At 39.5% G+C, this 19,726-nt stretch overlaps 1 protein-coding gene across 7 annotated transcripts in view; it reads left to right on the top strand.

The window, feature by feature from the left end:
- The window catches only part of ATP8B4 (ATPase phospholipid transporting 8B4 (putative)), a 337,888-nt gene that overhangs the window by 682 nt on the left and 317,480 nt on the right, over window positions 1-19,726 (top strand). For 6 of the 7 annotated variants that reach the window (XR_010123815.1, XM_063652222.1, XM_063652224.1 and 3 more), the window contains exon 2: window positions 175-280. Coding sequence is in view for 5 of the 7 variants with exons in the window: in XM_063652222.1 (XP_063508292.1) it covers window positions 238-280 (43 nt within the window). In the remaining 2 variants the exon portion in view is untranslated. Of the gene's footprint in view, window positions 1-174; window positions 281-19,726 lie in introns of those variants that run through there. The other variant, XM_054449989.2, reaches the window with a different exon arrangement.

Here is a 19,726-nt window from a genome sequence, read left to right as displayed (position 1 = left end):
ACTAATAGAGTGGCTTATGGAGATGACACTGTTATTACCGATAAAGTGCCTTATAAATGTCAGACAGTCCTATTATTTATTAATAGCCGGTACCAGGCGCCACTGCCAAACCAGAATCTCATCTCTGCTTCCTGGTCCCAAGGGCTTTTCGCCTGGTCTCTCTCTCTTTCTCAGATTTGCTTCCCAGCCCGACTGCCAGGCGGTCTCCTGTAGCGAAGGCTTCAAGGTTGAACAGAAATGCCCGCGGCAGTGACGTCCAGCTCATCCCAAGCCCTGCCAGGTGAGTGAGGGAAGGACACCCTAACCTAGTCGGCCCTGCCTGGTCGGGGGAGTCCTGATTTCGTGAAGAGCAGTGCTACACCTCACCACCTGAAATCAAGCTTTGACATTATTTTACGATTTTGTTCTGTTAAGTGATCCTGCTGTTCCCTCATGTTGAAAGTTGGCAAGTGTTGTCAGCACAGTTCACACATTTAATAAGTGGCTCTGTCAGAGAATAGTATAGTACAGAGGACATTGAGTAAGTGGTATTGGCATGTCTCAAAAACCATTTCTTTTAGAGGAAATGTGAACCTTTCTTTTAATTTGCCTTAGTACTACTTCTGTACAAAGTGAATGCTCACTACTTGCCACTGAGGAGGGTCAGGATCTAAGTAGTGTTCTGTTTTCATCCTCTCCTGTCCTCCTGTGTTCCTCTGTCTTAATTTGATACGATAAATACAGATAATGCTTATTCCTCCTAGACACGCTGCTAGGAGCTTCCCTATGTTACATTTTGGGAGCCTCAGTTATTTTATACAGGTGGCACTTTCATGCTCATTTACAGACAAGAAAGGGAACCTTAGGTGAATTGAGACAGCTGGTAAGTAATTCGTGGGTTTTGGAAATGGTATCTGTTTGGTCCTGGGGAACCAACTCTTAGCTTATTCTTAGTAACTATATTATGCTGTCCTCCTATTCTCTAGGTTTCTGTCCATGTCCTCTTTTTTTTCGGTGTGCGTAAAACGCACAAAAATGTTTCACATTCCCTCCAGGCCACCCCCTACCGTTTTTTAGCCTCTTTTTCTTATCCCTGGTAACTGCTCAAGCAACCTTTCCCTTTTCCTGACTTTTTCATTTCTGATCCAGCTACCTGGTTGCATCATTTCCCTGGGGATGAGCTGGGGGCCTTCATCATCCCTGAGGAGAAAGCAGTAGAATTAACCAAAGTGAGGGCCTGACAGAAACCATTCTCGTGTGAACTTTTCATGTTGAAGCTCAGAGCCAGCCCTTCCTTTTTCATCCCAATGCCACCCTCGTCCCTTGATGGCTAGTCACTTCTGCGTAGCCACCTGCACCCCTCTTTTCTCTTCCTTAAACAGCTACTGTCTACCCAGAGTGCTAGATGACCACAAGGCTCCACTTTTTCTCCTCTTATTCTGAGGATCACTTTAACCTCAGTTACAAGTAAAAGAAAACAAGACCCAAGCTAGCTGAAGCAGAAAGAGGAATTTAAGCAGTAACTGGAGAGTCCGGGGCTAGGACATCAAGGATTTTAAATGCTGACACCTGGATCTAGTTTTGCTTTCACTATTTCTCCTCTGCACCTCCTCTGTTCTCATTCAGGCTCTCTGGTTGTTGTCCAAAGATGGCTGCCAACAGCCCTTAGGGGTACATGCTTTCTGGCTCAACTTCAGAGAGAAATACAAGAATCTTTTTCTTAGGAGTTCTCATAAAAAAAAAAAAAATCCCTGACTGGATTATGCACCCATTCCTGAACCAATGTCTGTGGGTCCTGGGGAAAAAAGGTGCTAGTTGTTTTAAGCCAATCAGGGCTCACCCATGGGGCAGAGAGTATAATCAATTTCACCTAGGCCATTTTGTGGAACGTTTTAGGGTATTATTAAAAAGTGGGGTTAGAGAGAGTAAATTTGGGGAAGTAATTTGCAAATGTCTATAATATATACCTCGGGAGTCCCAATGATTCCAGCTTTGAGCCTGAGATCCAGCTCTTGCTCTATCACGAGGTTAATAGATGTCTTAGTCTGTATGGGCTGCTATAACAAAATACTGTAAGCTGGGTAGTTTATAAACAACAGAAATTTATTTCTCAGAGTTCTGGAGGCAAGTCTAAGATCAAGGTGCCAGCAGATGTGGTGTTTGGTGAAGGGCTACTTTCTCATAGATGGTGCCTTCTCACTGTGTACTGTTTGGTAGAAGGGACAAATTACCTCTCTGGGGCCTGTTTTATGAGGGCACTAATCCCATTCGTGAGGGCTCTGCCCTATGATCAAATTACTCCCCAAAGGCTCTACCTCCTAATACCATCACATTGCATGTTAGGATTTCAATATATGAATTTTGTAGGGGACATGAACATTAAAACCACAGCAATAGTCTTCCTGGAAATATTGCTACCATCTTATATCTCCACTGCTCAATTATCTTTAGTGGTTCCCCATTGCTTCCTATTGTCTTCCACCAATGACATCTATAGACAGTTGTATTTGTACAGCATACTAGAACATACCTGGCCTAGAGTTGACCAGATGCCCTGGCTTCTGCCTGATTCCTTTGAAAGGTGATCGATAGCTTAGCACATTGGCTGCCCATTCTTGGTACATCTCTTGGGAACCTCTAGTCTATAAAATGAAATTTAAACTTTATTTTCTGGCTCTTCTGAATCTCACTCAAGCTTTCACTACACTCAATTGACAAATATTTATTGAGATTCTGCTATGAACCAAACATTATTAGGTATTAAATATTTTAAAATGGACCAAAACTTAATTCTAACTGTTCCTTTTCAAGAGCACTTTGTTTTTAGCAAGTCTGGTCGCACACTCCTAAAAATGCCCTGCACCTTCCTCTTTCTACTGGCTTGTTCTTACCACTTTCCACCCCTGACCATCCTAACCCTGTAAATCTCAACTCTCCTTTAGGGCAGTAGTTCTTTGATTCCTGAATTTCTTAGTCCAGTGTTATATTTCAAAACCAAATTAGGGACTCAAAAAAAGTAACAACTTCTTAATTTTTCTAGTAAAAACAACCCCCTCCCCCATCACAGTATATTTGTTATTTTATAGAAGAATGACATTTTTGGCATTAAAAAAGTATACCTGAACTGTACACTTGAAAATGGTTAAAATGGTTAATTTTTATGTTACGCATATTTTACCACAATTTTAAAGACAGTAACAATAAACATGTAGCCCTTTCCAAGAGAAGATGAAGACAGTGTTACATCAACACATAAAAAGTACAGAAATTATCCAAGTATGGGGGCATGCACCTGTAATTCCAGCTACTTGGGAGACTGAGGCAGGAGGATCACTTGAGGCCAGGAGTTCAAGACTGAACTGGGCAACACAGTGAGACCCCATCTCATATGAAAAACAAAACAAAATAATCTTACAAATTCTCACAAACAGATAAAAATAAAGAAATTAAAATATTTTTGAATGTAGAAAACTGCAACTTTTGTCTGGGTTTTTATACCATATAGAAATTGTTTTTATACAAGTTTGTCTATTCAGTAACATAAATTCCACAGTGAAATATGAAATAGAGCCAGATCTTGGACTTTGATATAATTTAGGATTTTGTCAGCACTGAGATCTCAGACATGGAGATTCTCCGTCCCCATAGCCTTAGTTAAGCCTCCTTATCCCCTTCTCCCATTCTCTGACATTACTGAGCCTACTCATTTCCTCTATCAAGATTTTGGTCCCTTCCTGGCCAGTCACTTCAACGTGGCCTCCTAGACCCCTCTTTTCCTTAAACTTTCTATCCAGGTATAGATGACCTCAAATGCCCGCTCTCTTTTGTCCTATTCTAGGTATTGCAGGAGAAGTTTAGGGGTAAGACAGGATTACTGGGTGTGCATATTGACACCTTCTAGCCTTGGTCAGGACGTTCATCCCTATCATCTATCTCTGCTATTTGAGAGAAGGCTTCCTAATGGCAGTCCCAGACCTTCCCTACCCCCTTCAAAGTTTCCAGTCCCAATTCTTTTAAAGCAGGTGGCTTCCCTTCCTACTTTATGGAGATGAAGTAGTTCACTATTTCTCAAACTTTACAAGCCTGAGAATCACCTGGGGAACATGCTAAAACATAGTTCATTAAGCCCCATCTCCAGAATTTCTGATTCAGTGAGTCTTGGGTGGGGCCAAAGAATTCATATCTCTAGGAAGTTACCAGGTGTCGCTGACACTGCTAGTCCAGGGACTATACTTTGAGAACTACTGATTTAGTCCACTGGCTTCCAAACTACTCGGTAGAGCCCTAGTGGCTGAGAAGCCACTGAGGAGAGTTCATTGCATAGAGTGGGAAAGGCGCTCTGGGAGGATCCTACCCTAGCTCCAATCAAAACAGCTCATATACTTGTTTTACACTTCCATGTAGAGTTCATGTGAAAAAAAGTATTCCCAAACATTTTCCTTTAAATCTTCCAGCCCATGCTGATCCAGCTCTTGTACTGAACTTATAAACCCATCGCATAGGTTGGCTTTTGATTGTTTCTTACCTGTTAGTTTTGCCTTCGTAACTAGAATTCAATTTCCTGGAGTGAAGTAATAGAAAAGATTGTGAGAGTTGAAGCCAGAAGACCTGATTTTGAGTCTTTATCTGTCATGCATTGGCTGAGTAGCTTTGAGAAGTGTACTGAGCTCTCAACAGTGACTTGTGTTAATTTTGTAGAATTTGAGGCACCTAATGCACAGGGCCATTCTTGACAAAAAATTATAGATTATGAAGCTTGCTATTTTTGTGACATTACATACTTGGTACAAATAGAAATTTTGTGTGACTGACTCGTTCAGTAGTTTGTGGGAAGAATAATCTCTGACCGTTGTTGCCATAAGTTAATCACATTTCTTGAAATGTGGGTGCCTGTCATCCTATTGACTGTCTAGCATGGTACCATTTGAGTATAGACATACAGGATGTGCAGGTGTTCAGCGAACAAAATGGCAAGGGTTTGATGGAGATGGTGTGTGATAAGATTGACCCTCTTTTTGGAGAATGAAAAAAAGGTGAGACTGAGAACAACTGATTATTGATATTAGACATGACAGAGCAGGGAACCCTTGCATTGGCATCCCAGTTGTGCTTGCTACACAGTCAGGACAATTTATAATTTGAGAAAAAGATGTTTGCCCTCTTTAGTTCTGACCAGAATGTCTTCGATTAAGTGTTGACTTCTAACTCAGGGAAAACTACTAATGAAATCATCATTGTTTCTAGTGCTAATTCTCCAGATTTGGTTTCTATTTTTTCAACAGCTCGCTCTCTCTCCTTTCAATATCCCACTGCAATGCACATAGTCTCCATCCCAGTCACAATGTACTCTTTTTTGGATTTTTTTATTAATTTTGTTTTTTATTTTTTAATTTAATTAAAAAATTTTATTTTTCCATAAGTTATTGGGGTACAGGTGGTATCTGGTTACATGAGCAAGTTCTTTAATGGTGATTTGTGAGATTTTGGTGCACCCATGACCTGAGCAGTATACACTGCACCAGATTTGTAGTCTTTTATCCCTTGCCCTCCTTCTACTCTTCCCAAGTCCCCAAAGTCCATTGTATTATTCTTATGTCTTTGCATCCTCACAGCTTAGCTCCCACATATCAGTGAGAACATACGATGTTTGGCTTTCCAATTCTGAGTTGCATCACTTAGAATAATAGTCTCTAATCTCATTCAGGTCACTGCAAATGCTGTTAATTCATTCCTTTTTATGGTTGTGTAGTATTCCATTGTGTGTGTGTGTGTATGCACACACAATGTTTATATATAGTGTATATATATATATGCTGTGCAGTATATATATATACACACTATATATATACTGTGGTGTATATATATATACTCTGCAGTATATATACACACACTCTCTCTATATATACTATGATATATATATATACTGTGATACATATATACACACATATATATATCACAGTATCTTTAACCACTCATTGATTGATGGGCATTTGGCTTGGTTCCACGATTTTGCAATTGTAAATTGTGCTGCTATAAACATGCGTGTGCAAGTATCTTTTTTGAGTAATGACTTCTTTTCCTTTGGGTAGATACCCAGCAGTGGGATTGCTGGATCAAATCATAGTTCTACTTTTAGTTCTTTAAGGAATCGCCACACCGTTTTCCATAGTGGCTGTACTAGTTTACATTCCCACTAGCAGTGTAGAAGAGTTTCTTATTTACCACATCCATGCCAACGTCTACGGTTTTTTGATTTTTTGATTATGGCCATTCTTGCAGGAGTGAGGTGGTATCACGTTGTAGTTTTGATTTGCATTTCCTTGATCATTAGTGATGTTGAGCATTTTTTAATATGCTTGTTGACCATTTGTATGTCTTCCTTTGAGAATTGTCTATTCATGTCCTTAGCCCCCTTGTCGATAGGATTGTTTGTTGTTTTCTTACTGATTAGATTTTTTGGTTAGTTTCTTTGTTTCTTACTGATTAGATTTGTTAGTTTCTTACTGGTTAGAGTTCGTTGTAGATTCTGGATATTAGTCCTTTGTCAGATGTGTAGGTTGTAAAGATTTTCTCCCACTCTGTAGATTGTCTATTTACTCTGCTGTTCCTTTTGCTGTGCAAAACCTCTTTAGTTTAATCAGATCCCAGCTATTTATCTTTGTTTTTATTGCTTTTGGTCATGAAATCCTTGCATAAGCCAATGTCTAGAGGGTTTTTCCAATGTTATGTTCTAGAATTTTTATAGTTTCAGGTCCTAGGTTTAAGTCCTTAATCCATCTAGAGTTGATTTTTGCATAAGGTGAGAGATGAGGATCCAGTTTCATTCTCCTACATGTGGCTAACCAATTGTCATAGGCACCATTTGTTGAAAAGGGTATCCTTTCCCCACTTTGTTTTTGTTTGCTTTGTCGAAGATGAGTTGGCTGTAAATAGTTGGGTTTATTTCTGGGTTATCTATTCTGTTCCATTAGTCTGTGTGCCAATTTTCATACCAGTACCATGCTGTTTTGGTGACTATAGCCTTATAGTATTGTTTGAAATCAGGTAGTGTGATGCCTCCAGATTTGTTCTTTTTGTTTAATCTTGCTTTGGCTACGTGGGCTCTTTTTTGGTTCCATATAAATTTTAGAATGGTTTTTTTTCTAATTCTGTGAAGATTAGTGGTATTCTGATGGGGATTGTGTTGAATTTGTAGATTCCTTTTGGCAGTATGGTCATTTTCACAATATTGATTCTACCCATCCATGAGCATGGGATGTGTTTCCATTTGTTTGTGTCATCTATGATTTCTTTCAGCAGTGTGTTGTAGTTTCCTTGTAGAGGTCTTTTGAGTCCTTTGTTAGTATTCCTAAGTAATTTTTTTTTTTTTTTTGCAGCGATTGTAAAAGGGATTGAGTGCTTGATTTGATTCTCTGCTTGGTCGTTGTTGGTATGTAGAAGAGCTACTGATTTGTGTATGTTAATCTGGTATCTGGAAACTGTGCTGAATTCTTTTATCAGTTCTAGGAGCTTTCTAGGGGAGTCCTTAGTGTTTTCAAGGTAAATGATCATATTGTCAGCAAACAGTGACAGTTTGACTTCCTCTTTACCAATTTGGATGCCCTATATTTCTTTCTCTCGTCTGATTACTCTGGCTAGGACTTCCAGTACTATGCTGAAGAGGAGTGGTGACAGTGCGCATCCTTGTCTTGTTCCAGTTCTCAGAGGGAATGCTTTCAACTTTTCCCCATTCAGTATTATGCTGGCTGTGGGTTTGTCATAGATGGCTTTTATTACATTGAGGTATGTCCCTTGTATGCCGATTTTGCTGAAAGTTTTAATCATAAAGGGATGCTGGATTTTGTTGAATGCTTTTTCTGCATCTATTGAGATGATCATGTGATTTTTGTTTTTAATTCTGTTTATGTCATGTATGACATTTATTGGCTTGAGTATATGAAACCATCCCTGCATCCCCGATATGAAACCCACTTGATCATGGTGGATAATCTCTTTGATATGTTGTTGGATTTGGTTAGCTAGTATTTTGTTAAGGATTTTAGCATCTATGTTCATCCAGGATATTGGCCTATAGTTTTCTTTTTTTGGTTATGTCCTTTCCTGGTTTTGGTATTAGGGTGATGCTGGCTTCATAGAATGAATTAGGGAGGGTTCTTTCTTTCTCTGTCTTGTGGAATAGTGTTAAAAGGATTGGTACCAATTCTTCTTTGAATGTCTGGTAGAATACTGCTGTGAATCCGTCTGGTCCTGGACCTTTTTTTTCTTGGTAATTTTTAAATTACCATTTCAATCTCACTGTTTGTTCAGCGTATCTAATTCTTCCTGATTTAAGCTGGGAGGGTTGTATTTTTCCAGGAATGTATCCATCTCTTCTAGGTTTTCTAGTTTATGTGCGTAAGGTGTTCATAGTAGCCTTGAATGATCTTTTGCATTTCAGTGGTGTCAGTTGTAATATCTCCTGTTTTGCTTCTTAGTGAGGTTATTTGAATTTTTTTTCTCTTATTTTTTTGGTTAATCTTCCTAATGGTCTGTCAATTTTATTTATCTTTTCAAAGAACCAGATTTTTGTTTCGTGTATTCTTTGTATTTTTTTTTTTGTTTATTTGTTTCAATTTCATTTAGTTCTGCTCTGATCTTGGTTATTTCATTTTTTCTGCTGGGGTTTGGATTTGGTTTGTTCTTGTTTCTCTAGTTCCTTGAGGTGTGATCTTAGATTGTCTCTTTATGCTCTTTCAGTCTTTTTGATGTAGGTGTTTAGGGGTATGAACTTTCCTCTTAGCACCGCCTTTGCTGAATCTCAGAGGTTTTGATAGTTTGTGTCATTATTATCATTCAGTCAGAAGAATTTTTAAATTTCCATCTTGATTTCGTTTTTACCCAAAGCTCATTCAGGATCAGGTTATTTAATTTTCGTGTATTTGCATGGTTTTAAGGTTCCTTTTGGAGTTGATTTCCAGTTTTATTCCACTGTGGTCTGAGAGAGTGCTTGATATAATTTCAATTTTTAAAAATTTATTGAGGCTTGTTTTATGGCATATCACATGGTCTATCTTGGAGGAAGTTCCTTGTGCTATTGAATAGAGTGTATATTCTGTGGTTGTTGGATGAAATGTTCTGTATATATGTGTTAGGTCTGTTTGTTCCAAGGTATAGTTTAAATTCATTGTTTGTTTATTGACTTTCTGTCTTGATGACCTGTCTAGTGCTGTCAGTGGAGTATTGAAGTTTCCCAGTATTATTGTGTTGCTATCTCATTTCTTAGGTCTGTTAGTAATTGTTTTATAAATTAGGGAGCTCTAGTATTAGGTGCATATATATTTAGGATTGTGATATTTTCCTGTTGAACAAGGCCTTTTACCATTCTATGCTGTCTCTCTTCATCTCTTTTAACCACTGTTGCTTTAAAGTTTGTTTTGTCTGATATAAGAATAGCTACACCTGCTCACTTTTTGTGTCCGTTTGCATGAAACACCTTTTCCCACCCCATTACTGTAAGTTTATGTGAGTCCTTATGTGTTAGGTGAGTCTCCTGAAAGCAGCAGATAGTTGATTGGTGGGTTCTTATCCATTCTGTGGTTCTGTATCTTTTAAGTGGAGCATTTAGGCCATTCACCTTCAATGTTAATATTGAAATGTGAGGTACCATTGCATTTATTGTGCTCTTTGTTGCCTGTGTACTTTGCTTTTTTGTTTTGTTTTGTTTTTGCTTTTTAACTTGTAGTTTTGTTTTATAAGTCCTGTGTGATTTATGCTTTAAAGAGGTTCTGTTTTGATGTGTTTCCAGGATTTGTTTCAAGATTTAGGGCTCCCTTTAGCAGTTCTTGTGGGGTGGGTTTGGTAATGGCGAATTCTCTCAGCATTTGTTTGTCTGAAAACAACTGTATCTTTCCTTCATATATGATGCTTAGTTTTGCTGGACACAAAATTCTTGGCCGATAATTGTTTTGTTTGAGGAGTCTGAAGATAGGTCCCCAATCCTTTCTAGCTTGTAGGGTTTCTGCTGAGAAATCTGCTGTTAATCTGATAGGTTTTCCTTTATAGGCTACCTGGTGCTTCTGTCTCACAGCTCTTAAGATTCTTTTCTTCATCTTAACTTTGTATAATCTGATCACTGTGCCTAGGTGAAGATCTTTTTGTGATGAATTTCTCAGGTGTTCTTTGTGCTTCTCATATTTACATGTCTAGGTCTCTAACAAGGCTGGGGAAGTTTTCCTCAATTATTCCCCCAAATATATTTTCCAGGCTTTTAGAATTCTCTGCTTCCTCAGGTACTCTGATGATTTTTAGGTTTGGTCATTTAACATAATCCCAGACTCTTGAAGGCTTTGTTTATATCATCTTAATCTTTTTCTTTGTCTTTGTTGTATTGGGTTAATTCGAAGACCTTGTCTTTGAGCTCTGAATTTCTTTTTCTTACTTGTTCACTTCTATTGCTGAAACTTTCCAGAGCATTTCACATTTCTAAAAGCGTGTCCAAACTTTCCTGAATTTTTGATTGGTTTTTCTTTAAGCTATCTATTCCCGTAAATAATTCTCCCTTCACTTCTTGTATCATTTTTTGAATTTCCATGCATTGGGCTTTGTCTTTCTCTGGTCCCTCCCAGATTAGCTTAATAACTAACCTCCTGAATTATTTTTCAGGCAAATCAGGGATTTCTTCTTGGTTTGGATTCATTGCTGGTGAACTAGTGTGATCTTTTGGGGATGTTGATGAGCCTTGATTTGTCATATTACCAGGGTTGGTTTTCTGATTCCTTCTCATTTGGGTAGGCTCTGTCAGAGGGAAGGTCTAGGGCTGAAGGGTGTTGTTCAGAATTTTTTGTCCCACAGGGTATTCCCTTGATATAGTACTCTCCCTTCTTCCTATGGATGTGGCTCCTGTGAGCTGAACTGCAGTGATTGTTTTCTCTCTTCTGGGTCTGACCACCCAGTGAGTCTACCTGACTCCGGGCTGGTACTGGCGGTTGTCCGCACAGAGTCCTGTAATGTGAACCGTCTATGGGTCTCTCAGCTGTGGATACCAGCACCTGTTCTAGTGGAGGTGGTGGAGGCTGCAACGGACTCCATGAGTGTCCTTAGCTTTGGTGGTTTAGTACTCTATTTTTGTGCTGGTTGGCCTTTTGCCAGGAGGTGGCATTTTCCAGGAAGCATCAGCTGTAGTAGTGTGGAGAGGGACCTGGTGGTGGGCAGGGCCCTAGAACTCCCAAGATTATAGGCCGTTTTTCTTCAACTACCAGAGTGGATAGGGAAGGACCATCAGATGGGGGTGGGGCTAGGCCTGTCTGAGCTCAGACTCTCCTTGGGTGGGTTTTGCTGTGGCTACTGTTGAGGATTGGGGAGAGATTCCCAGGTCACTGAAGCTGTGTACCTAAGAGGATTATGGCTTCCTCTGCTGAGTCATGCAGGTTGTCAGGGAAGTCAGGGAAAGCCAGTAGTCACAGGCCTCACCCAGCTCCCAGGCCACCTGAAGGGCTGGTCTCATTCCCACTATACCCCACCAACAGCCCCAAGTCTGTTTCCAGGAGGAGGGCGAGAGGGGCTTGAAAAGTTGCCTGAGGCTTTCCACCTACCAGCTGCAAGAGAAAAGGGCTTTAGTTCTTCCCCCACCAGTGAAGTCAACACACCTGTTTCGTGCCCTCCTCTTGAGTTCTGGCCAGGAGGCTTTTCACTCCATTCAAATTGTCACAAAGTTTAACTAGAGAGTTCCTTCTTCCTGTGGACTTTTACCCCCTAATCCTCTGTTCACCCTCCTGATGGATCTCTTTGGTGCCAGGCAGGAATGGGCTGCTTGGGGGCCCAGCGAGCTCCCAGGGCCTTTCTGCTGCTTTCTCTACCCCTGTATTTCACTCGGCTCCCCAGATTGACTCAGCTTCAAGTAACCTCGGAAACCTCTTCCACAAACAGACCTTCAGCTTCTCCAGTGGGGGGTGTGTGTTTGAGAGAGGAGGGTCTACCTTTCCCACTTCCACAGTTGGGACACTCAGTATTTGTGGTGTCTCCGTGGTCCTGCAGGAGCAGTCTACTTCCTTCAGAGGGTCTGTGGGTCCTCTTGGGATTGTTGGTTTGTTCTTGCAGTCGCTCTGGAGCTAAAATTCACAATGTGAGCCTCTGCATGCTGCTCTGTTGGGAGCTCCCAGTCACAATGTATCTTCATTCCTGAATGTGTTGGTTAATTCTTTACTACTTAGGTCCTTTGCTTCTTTGTTTCCTTCTCTTGTAATATCTTTTCTTCTCATTCAATTCTTAAATGTAAAAGTTTCCTAGCATTGTGTCTTCTACTTCAGCTTTTTATTGTTTTTCTATCTAGGTGATCTCATTTATTCCTACGGAATTGAGTGCCACCTGTATGCTGAGGACTTGTAAATATTCAGCCCAAATATGTCTGCTGAGTTCTAGATCTGATTTAATTATGACCTACTGAGCACCTCCAGATGAATCCATTCCTTTATTTACTCACATATTAATTTATTCATCTGCTGTTTATTTAAAGTATACTATGTGCCGATTACTTCACATTGAAACATGTAGGACAAACATTATTCCCATTTTTTGGTAAGGGAATTGAAACTCAGGGAGATTAATCAACTTGCTTAAAGCCACATACAGCAAGTCAATTGTGAAGCAAGGACTATAACCCAAATTTTCTGATTCCTAGTTAAGTGCTGGTATGGTGAGTGTAGTGGGTCAAATGTGTCTCACGCTGCCCTCCAAAAAAAGATATGTATACCCAGAGCCTGTGAATGTGACATTATTTGAAAAATGTGTTTTTGCAGATATCATTAAGCTAAGGATCTTGAGACAAGATCATTCTGGGTTAGGCTGGGCCCTAAATTCAATGACAGGTGTCCTTAGAAGAGAAAAGAGACAGAGAAGAGAAGGCAATGAGAAGATGGAGGCAGAGATTGAAGTGCTATTTCTACAAGCCAAGGAATGTCAAAAGTTGCTGGAAGGCACTAAAAGGTATGAGAGAGGCCTGGAATGGATTCTCCCTCAGAGTGTTCAGAAGGAATCAACTCTGCTGACATGACACCTTGACTTTGGACTTTTGTCCTCCAGAACTGTGAGACAATAAATTTCTGTTGTTTTAAGACATCAAGTTTGTGGTGATTTGTTACAGTAGCCCTAGGAAACTAATATGCTAAACCACATTGTGTTTCAAATAAATTGGGATTTTGACTTCAAAACTAGGATGCACAATGGTGAAAAAAAGTCCAGTAGTTGACAAAATAGAAAGAAGTACAAGGACCTAAAGTAGGCCGTAACTATTTCACTGAAACAGTGAGAATCCTCATATAATTGGCCTCATGGTGAGTAAAATTGTGATCTGGGAATTAAACATTTCCCATGGAGTTGAGGGTCAGCTTGTTGACCCAGAATCTCAAATTAACTGATCATTTACTGTTGTGGTGAGTCAGCTTTTTTGTATTGCTGTTTTGTTGATCCTGCCACAAATTTCACCCTCAGTACTATAAAACATTCCAACCCCCAACCCCCCATGCATGGATTCTGCATAATCAGGTGTTCTATTGGCTTATGGCATGTGATTACCTCCTTCTCCCTGCAAATCTTTCCACTTTGGCTCCCTGTAGACTCAACTATGTTCCCAGTTTTCTAGGTCATATTCTTGAGAAAGCAAATCTGGTAGCCCAGACAATCACCCACATACATGATTGTGTAGAATGCTGAGGTTTCTGTCCAGCCATTAGACTATTGTACTTGAGTAAGATGAATGGTCCTGGTCCAGTCAGCTGTGTGCATTCCTGGAGGTGGATGGAAGTGGAAATAGGGAAGGTAGTTGGGTTTCCTTATTCAAAACATCGTCACTATAAATAAGGCACTCACCAGTAGAGGGTTGGCAGTTTCCCTCTAAAGGAGCTTATTTCCTGCTTTGTTAAGATATTATTCTCTCTGATGACTACATACAGCAGTCATGAATAGCTACTTTCTATTGCTAATAAATTATGATGCAATTTAGTGCTTACTTGTGTGGCAAGATTATATCTTGAAAAATTTATGGAGATTCAAATTTTTGTCTGATGTCATTTTCTTTCTGCTGGAGGAATTTCCCCTAACATTTCTTGTACTGGAGATCTGCTGGCAATTAATTTTTTCATCTTTGTTTTCTGATAAAGTCTTTATCTTACTTTCATTTTTGAATAGTATTTTCACTGAGTATAGAATTCTGATATGATAGGTTTTATTCTTTGGTACTTTCAAGATATCACTCTATTGTCTTGTGACTTACAGAGTTTCAGACTGCTGTAATTCTTATATTTGTTCTTTATTCCTGATTGATTTCAAGATTTTCCCTTTATCTAATTTTCAGCAGTTAGATGAGGGGTGTGTGTGTGTGTGTGTGTTCTCTGTTTGGGATTCTCTGAGCTTTCGGATCTATGGTTTGATATCTTTTATATCTTTGGAAAAATTTGGGGTCATTATCTTTTCAAATTTTTTATCTGTTCTGTTATCTATCTTCTCTCTCTTTGACTTCAGTTTGTGTTGGGTCATTTGATATTGCTCAACAGTTTTTACATGAACATTTTTTATTTGCTTTTTTCTGTGTTTCAATTTTGATAATTTTAAACCTACATTAAATTGACTGAGATTTCTACCTCAGCTTTGATAACTCTAAGTAATTCTTCATTTATGATATGACCCCCCTTTTTATTTTTACTTTATTTTTATTTTTACCATTTCATCTTTGTTGATGTTTCCTCATCTTCTTACACATGTTGTTGACTTTTTCAACTAGATCCTTTAAAAACTTTTTTATTTAGGGGGAGGAGGTAGAGCAAGATGACCAAATAGAAGCCTCCAGTGATTGCCCCCACCACCCCCTACAGGAACACCAAATTGAGCAGCTATCCACACACAAAAAAAACATGTTCATAAGAAAAACAAAAAAACCAGGTGAGTGAACACAGTACCTCACTGTGTTTTAACATCATATTGAGGAAAGAGGGGCTGTTCGCAGTGGCTCATGCCTATAATCCCAGCACTTTGGGAGGCTGAGGCGGGCAGATCACTGGAGGTCAGGAGTTCAAGACCAGCCTAGCCAACAGGGTGAAACCTCATCTCTACTAAAAATACAAAAATTAGCTGGGGGATGTGGTGGTGGGCACCTGTAATCCCAGCTACTTGGGAGGCTGAGGCAGGAGAATTGCTTGAACCTGGGAGGCAGAGGTTTCAGTAAGCCAAGATCGTGCCACTGGACTTCAGCCTGGACAACAGAGCGAGACTCCATCTCACAAAAAAAAAAAAAAAAAAAAGGAAAGAGGTATTGAAGAGGGTAGGAAAGACACTCTTAAAACTCTTGAATTGCCTACAGAACCCTTCCCAAATCCCCTGGCAGCAGCCTTATGGCATGGAGAAAGAATCTGTGTGCTTGGCAGGAGAGCACAGTGATTGTAGGACTTTGCATTGGAACTCAGGACTGTCCTTTCACAATGGAAAGCAACATTTGACAGAATTCAACTGCTGCCCATGAAGAGAGTGTTAAGACCAGCCATAGCCAGAGGTGAATCTCCCATTTCAGTGGTCAGAGTCTGAGTTCTGGAAGCCCGTCACCATGGGCTAAAGTGCTGTAGAGTCCTAAATAAACCTGAAAGGTCATCTAGACCACAAGGACTGCAATTCCTGGACAAGTCCTGGTACTGTCCTGGGCTTAGAGCCAGTGGACTTGAGGTACACATGACCTGGTGAGACACCAGCTGGAGCAGCCAAGGGAGTACTTCATCCCTCCCTCAACCCCAGGCAGCACAGTAGAGAGATTGTTTGAGGAGAGGAGAGGGGAGAGTAAGGAAGACTTCATCTTACCAGCTCAGCCACAGTGAAATAAGACACAGGCAGGGACCTGAGGTCCCCATTCTAGGCCCTAGCTCCCAGATGACACTTCTAGACATGCTCTGGGCCGGAAGAGAATTGGTACCTTGAAGGGAAAAATCTCGTCTTGGCAGGATTCATCACCTGAGACTAAAGAGCCTTTGGTCCCTGAATAAACAGCAGTGGTAGCCAGATGGTATTTGCTGTGGGCCTTGGGTGAGACTCAGAAATATGTTGGCGTCAGGTGTAACCCAGCACATTCCCCTGTGGTGGCTACAGAGAGAGACTCATTCTGTTTGAGGGAAAAAATGTGATGAGTAAAGGGAGCTTTGTCTTGTAGCTTGAGTACCAGCTCAGCCACAGTGGGGATAGAGCGCCAAGCAGGCTCCTGGGGTCCCTGACTCCAGGCATTGGCTCCTGAACAACATTCTTGGACCTGCCCTGGGCCACAGGGGAGCCCACTGCCCAGAGGAGAGACTCAGGCCTGGCGGCATTCACCACAAGCTGACTGAGGAGCCCTTGGACCTTGAGAGAACACTGGAAGTAGCCAGGCAGTACTTTCCGTGAGCCTGAGACAGTGGTGGCCATGCGGAGAGACTCTTCTGCTTAAGAAAAGGGGAAGGAAGAAGGGGAAGGACTTTGTCTTGCAGCTTGGGTGCCAGCTTAACCATGGTAGAATAGAGTACCAAGTAGATTTCTAAGGTTCCTGACTTTAGGTCCTGGTTCCTGAATAGCATCTTGACCCACTGAGGGCTAGGGGGATCTTGTAGCCCTGAAAGGAAAGATACAAGCAAGGCTGGATTCACCATCTGCTGATTGTAGAGCCCTTCAGCCTTCAGTAAACATAAGCAATAGCCAGGCAGTTGTCTTGGGTGACACCCAGTGCTGTGCTGGCTTTGGGACCAACCCAGTTCAGTCTCTGTGGTGGTGGCCACTGGGGTGCTTGTGTCACCTTTCACCCAGCTACGGGCAGCTCAGCACGGAGACAAACTCCATTTGTTTGGGGAAAAGTAAGGAAATAGAACAAGTGTATCTGCCTGGTAATCTAGGGGAATCTCCTAAATCTTACCAAGACCACCAAGGCAGTATCTCTATGAGTCTGCAAGAGTCACAACATTACTGGGCTTGGGGTGCCCCCAATGCAGATATAGCTGCAGTTACCAAAGACTTAGATCACAATACCCAAGTCCCTTGGAATACTTGGAAAGCCTTCCCAAGAAGGACAGGTACAAACAAATCCAGGCCATGAAGACTACAATAAATACCTAACTCTTCAATGCCTAGTCACTGACAAACTCCACAAGCATCTGAAACATCCAGAAAAATGACCACATCAAATGAACTTAATAAGGCACTAGTGACCGACCCTGGAGAGATGGAGATATGTGACCTGTCAGACAGAGAAGACAAAATAACTGTTTTGAGAAACCTTAATGGAATTCAAGATAACACAGGGAAGGAATTCAGAATCCTATCAGATAAATTTTAACAAAGAGATTGAAATGATTAAAAAGAAGCAGAAATTTTGAATCTGAAAAACGCAATTGACATACTGAAGAATACATCAGAGTCTCTTAACAGCAGACTTGATCAAGCAGAATAAAGAATTAGTTAGCTTGAAGGCAGGCAATTTGAAAATACACAGAGGAAACTAGAAAAATACAACAAAGAATAAAACATGCCTATAAGATATAGAAAATAGCCTCAAAAGGGCAAATCTAAGAGTCATTGGCCTTAAAGAGGAGGTAGAGAGAGAGATTGGGCTAGAACATTTATTCAAGGGAGAAATAACAGAAAATTTTCCATATTTGGGGAAATATATTAATAAAGTATAAGTAGATATTAATAAAGTATATATATAAATAAAGATATTAATAAAGAATAAGAAGGTTATAGAACACCAAGCAGATTTAACTCAAAGAAGACTACCTCAAGGCATGTAATAATCAGACTTCAAAGGTCAAGGATAAAGAAAGGATCCTAAAAGCAGCAAGAGAAAAGAAACATACAAGAAAAGTAACATACAAGAAAGATCCAATACATCTGGTAGCAGACTTTTCAGTGGAAACTTTATAGGCCAGGAGAAAGTGGCATGGCATATTTAAAGTGCTGAAGGTAAAAAAAAATTTTATCCTGGAATAGTATATCCAGTGAAAATATCCTTCAAACATAAAAAAGAAAGACTTTCCAAGACAAACAAATGCTGAGAGACTTCATCAACCCAAGACCTGTCCTCCAAGAAATGCTAAAAGGAGTTCTTCAATCTGAAAGAAAAGAACATTAATGAGATTAAGAAATGATTAAGAAATCATCTGAAGGTACAAAACTCACTGATAATAGTAGGTACAGAGAAAAACATAGAATATTACAACACTATAATTGTGGTGTGAAAACTCATATCTTGCATAAAAATACTGAAAGATGAACCTATCAAAGATAGTAACTACAAGAAGATTTCAAGACATAGACAGCACAATAAGATATAAATAGAAAAAACAAAAAGGTAAAAAGTGGGGGATATAGTTAAAGTGGAGAGTTTTTATTACTTTTCTCTTTGCTTGTTTGTTTATGCAATCTGTGTTGTTAGCAGTTTAAACTAATGGCTTATGACATATTATTTACAAGCCTCATGGTAACTTCAAATAAAAAAACTTAGATACATAAAAATAAAAAGTAAGAGATAAAAATATAGTTAGAGAAAATCACCTTCACTAAAAGGAAGACAAGAAGTAAGGAGGAAAGAGAAGATCACAAAACAACCAGAAAACAACAAAACAGAAGAAGTAAATCCTTACCTATTAATAATAGCATTGAATATAAATGGACTAAACTCTCCAATGAAAAGACATACAGTGGCTGAATGGATAAAAAAGCAAGACCCAATGATCTATTGCCTACAAGAAACACACTTCACTTATAAAGACACACATACATAAAAAAATAAAGGGATAGAAAAAGATACTCCGTGTCAATGGAAACCAAAAAAGAGCAGGAGTACTTATATTGGACAAAATAGATTTCAGGACAAAAACTGGAAGAGACAAAGAAGCTCACTATATAAAGATAAAGGGATCAATTCAGAAAGAGGATATAACAATTTTAAGTATATATGCACCCACCACTGGAGTACCCAGATACATAAAGCAAATATTATTAGAGGTAAAGAGAGAGAGAGACCCCAATACAATCATAGTTGGAGACTTCAGCACCACGTTTTCAGCATTGGACAGTTAATCCAGACAGAAAAATCAGTAAAGAAACGTCAGACTTATTCTGCACTATAAACCAAATGAACTTAATAGATATTTACAGAAAATTTCATATGGCTACAGAATACACAATCCTTCTCCTCAGCACATGGATCATTCTCAAAATGAACCATATCTTAAGCCACAAACAAGTCTTAAAACCTTCAGAAAATTGGAAATCATATCAAATATTTTCTCTGACCACAACAGAATAAAAAATAAATCAATAACAAGAGGAATTTTGGTAACTATACAAACATTTGGAAATTAAACTATATGCTCCTGAATGACCAGTGAGTCAATGAAAAAATAAGAAGGAAATTGAAAAATTTCTTGAAACAAATAATGGAAACACAACATACCAAAACCTGTAGGATACAGTGAAAGCAGCACTGAGAAGCAAGTTTATAGCAGTAAGTATCTACATAAAAAAAAGTAGAAAAACATCAGATAAACAACTTAACGATACACCTTAAAGAAATAGAAAAGCAACAGCAAACCAAACCCAAAATTAGTAGGAGAAAAGAAATAATAAAGATCAGACCAGAAATAAATGAAATTGAAATTAAAAAAATTACAAAAGATCAATGAAATGAAATTTTTTTGAAAAGATAAAATTGACAAATCTTTAGCCAGACTAAGAAAAATAAAAAAAGATGACCCAAACAAATAAAATC

This window comes from Pongo pygmaeus, chromosome 16 (genome assembly GCF_028885625.2).
Source record: "Pongo pygmaeus isolate AG05252 chromosome 16, NHGRI_mPonPyg2-v2.0_pri, whole genome shotgun sequence".
Classification (NCBI taxonomy): domain Eukaryota; kingdom Metazoa; phylum Chordata; class Mammalia; order Primates; family Hominidae; genus Pongo; species Pongo pygmaeus.
This window is presented reverse-complemented; position numbering and strand designations above follow the sequence as displayed.